The sequence below is a fragment of the Eumetopias jubatus genome, unplaced genomic scaffold (assembly GCF_037043125.1).
Source record: "Eumetopias jubatus isolate StellerSeaLion01/CBP00866 unplaced genomic scaffold, mEumJub1_p1.0 scaffold_2, whole genome shotgun sequence".
In the NCBI taxonomy this organism is placed as follows: Eukaryota; Metazoa; Chordata; class Mammalia; order Carnivora; family Otariidae; genus Eumetopias; species Eumetopias jubatus.
Genome location: NW_028274808.1, coordinates 121,630,558 through 121,640,836, shown reverse-complemented (window position 1 = coordinate 121,640,836; position 10,279 = coordinate 121,630,558). Strand labels below are relative to the sequence as shown.

The following is a 10,279-nucleotide window of genomic DNA, read 5'->3' as shown; positions in this document are numbered from 1 at the left end:
TTAAAAAGGGAATTACTTTCCTTTTCCAAGGAGCTGCCGGGTGACCAACACAGAGGAGCAGCGCGCCCTTTCCAACCTGCGAGTGTGGGGGACACTCAAGACCCTGCGATCCAGTAAGGCAAGACCAGGGCGCTGTCTCCTCCAGGTACAGAGAGCGCAAGACACGAGGGCCCCTCCCTGCCGGCCGCACCTGGCCTTCTCCGCCCGCTGCCAGGAGGTCGTGCTCGCCTGGGACAGACGTGAGACGGCGCGGAACTGGTGGAGGTCTCCGCCAGGTTCCCTCGCAGCCCCCACGTGCGCGCCTGGCGCCGGGAGGCGGGGGCCGCGGGCAGGGGCCGCGGGCAGGGGCGGGGCGAACGCCGCGGGGCGGGGCGCCAGTTGCGCGCGCGGGGCGGGGGCGGGGCGCGCAGCGTAGTCTGGGCCGGCCCGGCGCTTCTCCTGCTTCCGCGCCCAGGCCCCGCGGGCCGAGCTCCTCCCCCGGCTCGGCCTCTGTCCCCTCCTCTGCCCTCCCTCCTCCTCCTCCTCCTCCTCCTCCACCACCTTCTCCTCCTCCTCCTTCTCCTCCTCCTCCTCCTCCTCTTCCTCGGTGAGGCGCTCCTCCAGCAGCCAGGCAGCATGGCGGCCGTGGAGACGCGGGTGTGCGAGACGGACGGCTGCAGCAGCGAGGCCAAGCTCCAGTGTCCCACCTGCATCAAGCTGGGCATCCAAGGCTCGTACTTCTGCTCCCAGGTAGACGCCCGCTCCCCCGCGGCGCCGCCGCTGCCGACGGACTTCCTCCCCTCTCCGCCTGCCCTCGCGGCCGGTCGGGACACGCTCCTCCTCTTCCACCCCCGGGCCGACCGCTCTTCCTCCTCCCCCTAGCCGCAGCGCCGTCGCCCCCTCCCGCCTCCGGGGATCCTGGGCCCCTCGGACGCGGGCGCGTCTTCCAGCGGCCATGCGGGCTGGGGGCGGAAGCGGACTTGTCCCGGGTGGCCCGGCGGTCCTACGGCGCCGCGTTTAGGGGCGGGTTCCCGCCGCGCATCCTCTGCCCTTGCTGGGGCTGCCAGGTGTGCGGGCTACCGGAGACAGCTGGGGACGGCCCGGGGAGGGGGCAGCCTCAGCCGTGCGTGTCCCCACAGCCGCAGCTCCCGGCAGGACTCTGGTCGTGGTCGCGGGGGGTTGCGGGGCTGGGTAATCAGTCACACTGGTCCCGGCGGCATTGGGGGTCGAAAAGAGACCCGCTGGGTTTTTGAGGAGTGGGTTGCCTGGGGTTGCAGAGAGGAGGAATGCTAGCTGCAGCCTCACCTCTCTCGTGTTTTACTACCGCGCTTTGACACTTGAGCAACTTTGGGCTTGGGGATGGATAGGGATCTGTAATTCATTCTTTTGCTTTGGCATCCAAAATTATTAATTTCGAGAACCATAAGTTAGCGCTATGAGTCACCGTCTTCATTTACAGAATTTCCCACTGAGTGGAAAAGTCAGTTCCATCAAGGGTCATGCTTTAAGGCCGGGGTGTATTTTAGTAAGTTTTGTGCAGTGGAGCAAACCCAACACTGAATGGGGTCCTGGCTGAAACGTGTGCTCGTGTTTATGTTTACTGAAAAGTACTAGTGTTCCGGTTGCATTTGGACGCTCAGTGTATTGGCAGGGCAGCAGTGGTAGGGCTCTTAGTTACAGTCCAGGTTTGTTGAAGAGAGAGACACATGAAAGTTCAGGTATTAAATTAGTAGCGTCCTGTGGGGAGAAGAGCATGAACAAAGAATCTGAAGGCCTGGTCAGGGCCCTGCCTTTGCCAAGTACTGTGCAATCTTGAACTAGCCAAAAGTTACCTAACCTTTCTGAGCTCCAATCCTACCACTGTGCAGAGGGGAAGATGATACTCTTACATATTTCACAAGGTTGTTCTGGAGCTCAAATTATCCAGTGAATGTGAAATGCTGGTAAAACGTGAAGCATTTTTTTTTTTTTAAGGCTGTCAGTACAATGCAACACTGCCATACGAAAAATATAAATGAATGAAAACAAATACATAAGAATAGTATATATAAGTAATATGAATATTTTAAATATAAAGTATGTAAACATAAAGACGTATGTAAAATACAAATAAATCCTTCAGGTCACAGCACTTGTACATAAGGCAGTATAAGAGATCCTAGCTATTTGTATAGGTCTTGTTTTTAGATAAGATATGATCCTTGACCTTGTTAGTATCATTTGGAAAAAGTTGCACATGAGAAGTGTTGCTCTTTCTAAAAATAGCATTGGGACTACTCAGCGTGCTAAACCTGGTATGAGTCTTTTTGTTTCTTTGAAGTAATTTTCAAAATTTAATTTGTTGAAGCATGTGTGGGACCTGGATTTAAAACAGAAAACCCAATAATTTGCTTTTGGAAATTGTGTACCATGAGTGGAATAATGTGGTTTACGTTGAGTTTAAAATTAGGTTGCATTTTGTAATGCTAAATGAGTTAATATGTACAGACATTTACCTGTTGAGATTTTGAAAAGCTACTGTGAAACCATATTCATCAGGCAGAGGTGATATTCTCTTAGACATGGTATTATTCAGTAGAAAGAACATTGTCTCCTTAGGATTTGTGGAAAAATGCCAACACATTCGTGAAAACATGACACTAGGGCTTCTCCTTGCCACTGCTCTGATCATCTTCACTAGGAGTGGTCTGTCTTCTGTCTGCCTGCTTCTCTGGTCCCCCGCCTGGCTGTCTGGCCAGCTTGTGGGGGAACAATCTGAGAACAAAACTATAAGTTTTGTTATATAAGTTTTGAAGGTAAGCCTTCCCCAGTTACTTCCTAACAACACCTTCTTGATTTCCTTTAGAATATTTTATACAATCTGTAATTATCTCATTTATTTTCTTATTTGTTTTTAAATCAGAAGGCAAGGTTCATGAATAAGCTATCTTGTTCACTGCCTTCTCATTTCTCAACACAATGCTATGTATGCAGTAGGTGGGCACTCAATGTTTGAATCAGTGATAAATGTATCACAAGGCTGAATAGAGGTACGCGCTGCATTTGAATCATGACTCCATCATTTACTAGCTGTGTGATTTTGGGCAAATGACTTGTCTGTTTTATGTTACATCCTTTTAAATTGGGGCCATTGATAGTACAGGGTTTTGGTGAATACTAAATACTAAGTGTATGTAAAACACTTTGCACATTAGTAAAACTAATCAATGTTAGGTCTTTTTTTTTAACATTTAAAAAAATATTAGAGAGAGCACATGCTAGTTGGGGGGGTGTTAAGGGAGAGGGAGAGAATCTCAAGCAGACTCCCCACTGAGTGGGGAGCCTGTCGCCTGGGCCAGTCTCAGGAGCCTGAAATCACCACCAGAGCCAAAATGAAGAGTCAGATGCCCAACCGACTGAGCCACCCAGGCGCCTCTCAGTGTTAGGTCTTTTTAGTATTATGCTGTGTTTTATGCTTAAGGTAAAAATTATTTTTATCTAAGATGCTTAATTTATTTTTTAAGCTTTTTTTTTTTTTTTAAGTAATCTCTGCATCTAATGTGGGGCTCGAACTCACAACCCTGAGATCAAGAGTCGCATGCTTTTCTAACTAAGCCAGCCAGGTGCCTCTAAGATGTCTAATTTTAAGTAAAGTTTGGTTCTTTATATGAATAAAATCCCTTTTACTTGAAAATTGAGGTTTTCTGATGTTTGATGGTATTTCCTTATAGAAGTGTCCATTCTTATTTAATAGTTTACTAGTTTTAATAGTATAGTAGTTTACACCTAGTTCCTAGGAGTCTGTAAGAATATTTTGAGGATGGAGGCTGTGCTTTACATATTTTCATTTTCTCTACCTTGTACACTGTAGGCACTCAGTTTCTTAACTTAAGAAAAGAGGTGACAGGCCTGAGAAGGAAAGCAAAGAGCATTCAAGCCCTTAGTAAATAGCCCAGGGCAGGTGCTATCTTGTTTGTACTTAAAGGATCAGCTGAGAAGGACCTGAGTGATTTGTAACCATTTATAAAATATAAAAACTTAAAAGAATATAGTATGAATGGAAGGAGACTGGGTTTATAGTCTGACCTGGGGTTAAATCTTTGCTACCAGGTTCTTGGCCAAGTTCTCTCTTAAATTTGTAGTAATAAAGTATAGCAGAATCTCAAAAAAAAAATTTGTAGTAGAGGGCTAATGGTGTATCCTCTTCATGGAGTTGAGGGGAAGGTGAATAAGAGCATGCAAAATATTTAGCACAGTGTTCAGTGGTTTTATTATGCATGTGGCCTCATGTCTAATAAATACTATTATACTTAGTTGTAAGAAAGGTTTTGTTTTTTTTTTAAGATTTTATTTATTTATTTATTTGTCAGAGAGAGAGCGCATGAGAGAGCACGCACACACAAGCAGGGGGAATGGCAGGCAGAGGGAGAAGCAGGCTCCGGCTGAGCAGGGAGCCTGACACGGAACTCGATCCCAAGACCCAGGGATCATGACCTGAGCTGAAGGCAGACACTTAACCGACTGAGCCACCCAGGTGCCCCAGTTATAAGGAAGGTTTAACAGTGTTGAGGGAGAAGTATCATTTGTTTATGAAAATTTTATTTTTGTTTTTATTACAAAAACAATTTTTGTCCATAATAGCTATTGAAAAATGAAATTATAAAAGATGTTACTTACAGTAGCACTCAAGGAAATCATTCCAGTTTTAGTATATGTGCTGCTGAAGCGAGCATGCACCCAAGGAAATCAAACAACTAGGAAAAATCTAATGAAAGCAATGAAAGATCTCTACACTAAAAAATACATATCATTGCTGAGAGAAATTAAAGAAAAGATAGAAATGGATGTATATATAGGTATGCCTGTATGTGTATATGCACACACGCATATATATACACCCATTTTATTGTGCTTTACATGCTGTGTTTTTTACAAATTGAAGGTTTGTGACAATCCTGTGTCAAGCAAGTCTCTTATTTTTCTAATAGCATTTGCTTACTTTGTATCTCTGTCACATTTTAGTAATTCTCACAGTATTTAGAACTTTTTCATCATTTTTTTAAGTTTTTTAGTTTGAGTATAGTTGACACACAATGTTACGTTAGTCTCAGGTGTACAACATAGTGATTCAAGATCTCTCTACCTTAGGCTCTGCTCACTACAAGTGCAGCTACCATCTGTCACCACACAGCACTATTACAATATCACTGACTATATGTCCTATGCTGTGCCTTTTGTTCCTGTGACCTACTCATTCCAAAACTGGAAGTCTGTATCTCCCGCTCTCCTTCACCCATTTTGCCTGTCTCCCCCCACACCCATTCCTGCTTCCATCTGTTTATGAAAATTTTGAACAAATTCTTGCAGTAGATTCTTTCAAAGAAGCAGTGGCAAGGTAAGGTGATGAATTGGGTCTCTAGGAAGAAAGTGAGTAGCTGGGCATCTTGGGGTTTGCAGCCGGAAACTGAGGAAGGAATTGCCCTTCCAACATACAGCATCTTTGAAATGTGACTGTGTCCTCTGAAACTCTTTGTCCTTCCATAACAAAGTTCCTAATAATGCAGGGTGTTTCTGGAACTCATCACTGATGGAGATATTACCATATTATAGTTTGTATTTATAGGGATTATCTTTAAATTCCCCGCATTATCTCACACCATTCCTAGGTACTGCTGTAAGTTAGGTGATTGGGTACAACTGTCATAGCTTCTTAGAAAGCTCATTGATCTTATAAAGACCATTGTTGGTTTGAGGACACTGTGGTGGTCAGAGGAGATATCCTTTTATTGACATGCTTAAATTATTATAAACAGTTACGCTGGGGTTTTGGCCTGAGTTATATTTCTATTCCAGTAGAACTTGTAAAAAGCAAGCATCGTTTGGTTGGTAGGTAATCAAAAATTGAACAAGTCTTTAACTCATTTTTTTTTTTTTTTGAGTTGGAAGTAAGTGTGATCTTATATTGTTCATACAGTTTGTAGGTAGAAGTTTTAGTAATTTTTTTGGGGGTGGTGAATCTTTTTCAGGTTTGGCATACAAAATTTTTATTTTTATTTTTTTAAAGATTTTATTTATTTGTCAGAGAGAGAGCACAAGCAGGGCGAGTGGCAGGGAGAGGGAGAAGCAGGTTCCCCGCTGAGCAAGGAGCCCGATATGGGACTTGATCCCAGGACCCTGGAATCATGACCTGAGCTGAAGGCAGATACTTAACGACTGAGCCACCCGGGCGTCCCAGCATACAAAATTTTTAGTTTCGTCTTGGTAAATTTGGTAGGGTTGACATAACACACATAAGCACATAGCTAAGCACATACTTAGCTCTAGATGTTAGAAGAGAGAAGAAATAGTGTGGTAACTCCTGTACTAATGAGGAATTGTCCCTGATATTAATAGCAAACCCATTTAGTAGATGCAGTATAGGCAGGCGTACTCTATAGAGCAACCACCGTGAATCTCTGCATAGTAAAGTTTAATGTAATGGAGTATAAATATAATTACCCTTGCTGCTTGATCCCAAACCTCTCCTGATCTCACTGTTTTAACATGAGGCATTTGCTTACTCATGCTTGGGCAGGTAGTACTCCTAGCTCAACAATTTTGTCTTTTTATTTCGATTTCTTTGATTGGTGTCAGTCTTGTGTCTGGCTTTGAATAAAGAGCAATTCAATATACTCTGTAAGCTAGGTCTTCTTTTCTCAATGTGTTTGGCAGCTGTAGTTGAACCTAGTAGAAGAACCCTGTGAAAGTTCCCTCGAATTTTACATTGCAAATAAGTTCTCTTCTTATAGCACTGTTCACAGTGGCTAAGTTGTGGAAACAACCAGAATGTCCCATGGGTGGGTGAATGGATAAACAAAATGTGGTATATATACACACTGGAATACAACACAGCCTCAAAAAAGAAGGAAATTCTGCAGTATGCCACATGGTGCTGCCTGGAATAAGCCGGTTACAGAAAGACACTGCATGATTCTACTTACGTGAGGTATCTAAAATAGTCAAATTCATAGAATCGAAGAATATAATGGTGGCTGCCACAGCCTGGGAGGAGGGAGAAATGGGGAGCTACTAATCAACAGGCTTAAAGTTTGAGTCCCACAAGATGAATAGGCTCTAGACATCCACTATTTAACATTGTACCTACAACAAGGGAAATTATATTTGACATTTAAATTTAAGAGGGTAGATCTCATAGTAAAGTGTTTTCACATTAAAAACAAGTTCTCTCCTGTTTTTGTCTCCAGTAACTTCTCTGTTTTATTGCAAGGTTCAGTAGGGACTTCTTCCTGATACATTAGAGCTGTGCCATGTCTGTTGGAAAGCATTCCTGAAAACCCTGTCAGCTGGGGTCTGCTGCTGTGGCATTTATTTGGGTCATGGGCTCAGGCCTCTATTGGTTAGGGTATAAAAGATAAATGAAATTGTGACGTTAGCAATTTCCTTATCATCATAAAGTAAGAGGCAACAGAGACTTCTCCATACTATGAACCTCTATTTAATGATTCTACCTTGATAAAAGGTGCAAAAGGGCAACCTTTTGTATTGGATTCTGAAGGCTACTTTGTCTTATTCATCAAGCTTTGAGCTTAAATCATTCAGTAAAATAGGTAACTGTAAGTGCCATTAGATCCATTAGATATGGCATGGCTTTTGTTTTTTTCCTCAAATGGGGCATGGCTTTTTGGGTGGGGGGATTTATTTTATTCCTCATTATTTTGCAAATTAGTACTACTGATAGGTTTGACTATTTGAATACTGACAACTTCGCATTGTTCACTACTAAATAAATGCAGAGAAATGTAAGTGCAGTTATTTGAATAATTTAGTATTGTTTTTGAATTGAGGTTTTATGTACCTTAAAGTCAGTTATTATCTTTTTTTTTTACTCAGTTACTAGATTTTGAGTAATAGTAAATCATTAATAGAATCTACAAAAATTAGATTTTGAATAATAGTAAATCATTAATAGAATCTAAAAAAATATGATACAGTAAATGCCTATATACTTAGCACCTAAGTTCTTAAAAAGAACATTAGTAGTAAAACCAGAGGCTTCAGTGTGTTCATCACACAAGAGGAACTACTTATCCTGAATTTTGTGTTTATCATTCATTTGCTTTTCCATATGTTTGATTCCTTAGATAATGCATTGTTTACTTTTGATGTTTTTGAAATTTTTATAAATGAAATCACTGCTAGTATTCTTATGCAACTTGCTTTCTTTGTTTAACATTATGTTCTTGAGATTCATTCATGTGTGTAGCTCTAGTTCGTTCATTTTCATTGCTCTATGGTATTCCAGTGAACACATGTATCATAGTTTATTCATTTCTTTGTTAATGGAAATTTGGGTTGTTCCAGGTTTTTGTTCTTGTAAACAGTGCTGCTTTAAATATTCTTATACCTAACTCCTGATGCCCGTGTGCAGAAGTTTCTCCTGGGTATGTATATACCCGTCAGAAAAATTCTTGAGTCAGGATATGTATGTGTTAAGCTTTATTTTGATGGTGCCAAATTGTTTTCCAATGTGATTGTACTTATACTCCTATCATCAAAAGCTTTATATTGTTCCATATCCTAGCTAGGACTTGAAATTAACAGACATTTTGGTTTTTATCAAACTGGTCTTTTGTGTTACTTATGAATAACAACATCCATTGGGCTATTTGTATATTTGTAAACCTGTAATAATTTAACTGTCCTCAAGGGACTTAAGGTTATTTGTACAGACAGGAAGTACATTAAAAAAAGATAAGTGAAAAAAAATAAAAAAGGTAAGTGATTGAATCAGGATGTTGTGCATCTGAAACTAATATGTGAAGTATGCTTTAATTAAGAAAAAGATAAATTACAAGGAGATGCTAAGTGAAAGTTAGAGACAAGGAATTAGTTTTCCCCTTACTTATTTTACAACTTTATTAAATTTCCCCAACTTTTTATTGTGAAAAATTTCAAACGTATGGAAAAGTTTAAAGAATATTTGTAACTAATTGCCATATACTCATCACGTAAATTAATATTTTGCCCTGTTTGCTTTATTTGTGTCTGCTTGTGTGTGGATTGCATTTGTGTATTTGTGAAACATTTGAGAGGAAGTCACAGACAACATGACATCACACCCGTTAAATATTCAGCATGCCTCTTTGAATGACAAGGACATTCTTCTTTCTTAATTACAATGCCATGATTACATTTAAGAAAATTGACAAGAATTCCCTAACATCATCTAACAGTCAATCCCATTCAGATTTCTCAGTTATCCCCTAGGCATCTTTAATAGTTGTATTTTTTGCTTTTTGTTATTTTTTGGAATTAAGATCTTATCAGAGCTCACAAATAGGGTTGTCATGTCTCTCAGTCTCTTTTAATTTAGAAGAGTCCTCTCATCTTTATTTCCTGATGCTGACTTTTTAAAGAGACTAGTCAGGTGTCTTGCAGAACGTCACATATTCTTGATTATCTCCTTATTTCCTCACAGTGTCTTTAAGTTCTTTTATCCCCTGTATTTTCCTTCAGTCAGACATTAGGTCCAAAGGCGTAACTAGGATCTGTCAAGGTTCACTTGAAAAGACTCATAGGTGATGCTGTGTACCTTGTAGTGTATCACATTAGGGGACACAGAATGCCTGATTGTCCCAGTCCTAAATTTGATCATTTGGTTAAAGAGGTTGCTGCCAGATTGCCATTGTAAACATACATTTTTCACTTTGCAATGACTGTGTAATCTGTGGGGGATAGTCTGGCACGGTGAGAATATGCTTTTCTTCAATGATCTTTCTCCAAGTGGTTTTAGTGTCCATGATGATCCTTGCCTGATGATTATCTCAATAGGGGTTGCAAATAGTGATTCCCCTTCTAACCCCATTCTGTCGTTTACTGGTTGATTTTTTTCTTTTTCCCTCTAAGGAAGTTCTTCCTCATCAACTGGTTAATAAACTATGTTCTACCTAAAGATGGTAATTTCCTACTCAACAGACATGTAATGGTAATATATTGGTTACTTTCAGTGATCACAAATGTTTGTTTCGTTTCCTCATTTTTCAGTACAGGGACCTTTGGATTTTTTTCCCTTCATTCCCCCACCCCAAGAGAGAAAGAGAGTGTGGAAGCGCAGTAGGGAGGGACAGAGGGAGAGGGAGAGAGAATCCCAAGCAGAAGTCCATGCCCAGCAGGGAGCTGGAAGTGGGGCTACATCTCTTGACCCTGAGATCACAACCCCAGCCAAAATCAAGAGTCAGGTATTTACCTGACCGAGCCACCCAGGTGCCCCTTCCTTCGTTAAACCTTAAAATAAGTTACAATCCTTATTCTTTTTGATGTT

General features: G+C 41.4%; 1 protein-coding gene across 1 annotated transcript in view; it reads left to right on the top strand.

The window, feature by feature from the left end:
* The first annotated feature begins 546 nt into the window (after window positions 1-546).
* Window positions 547-10,279, top strand: part of METAP1 (methionyl aminopeptidase 1) — a 65,259-nt gene continuing 55,526 nt past the window's right edge. Inside the window, exon 1 of the mRNA XM_088021099.1 lies at window positions 547-729. Within this exon, the coding sequence (XP_087877225.1) occupies window positions 616-729 (114 nt within the window). The 5' untranslated portion in view covers window positions 547-615. The remainder of the gene's footprint in view (window positions 730-10,279) is intronic.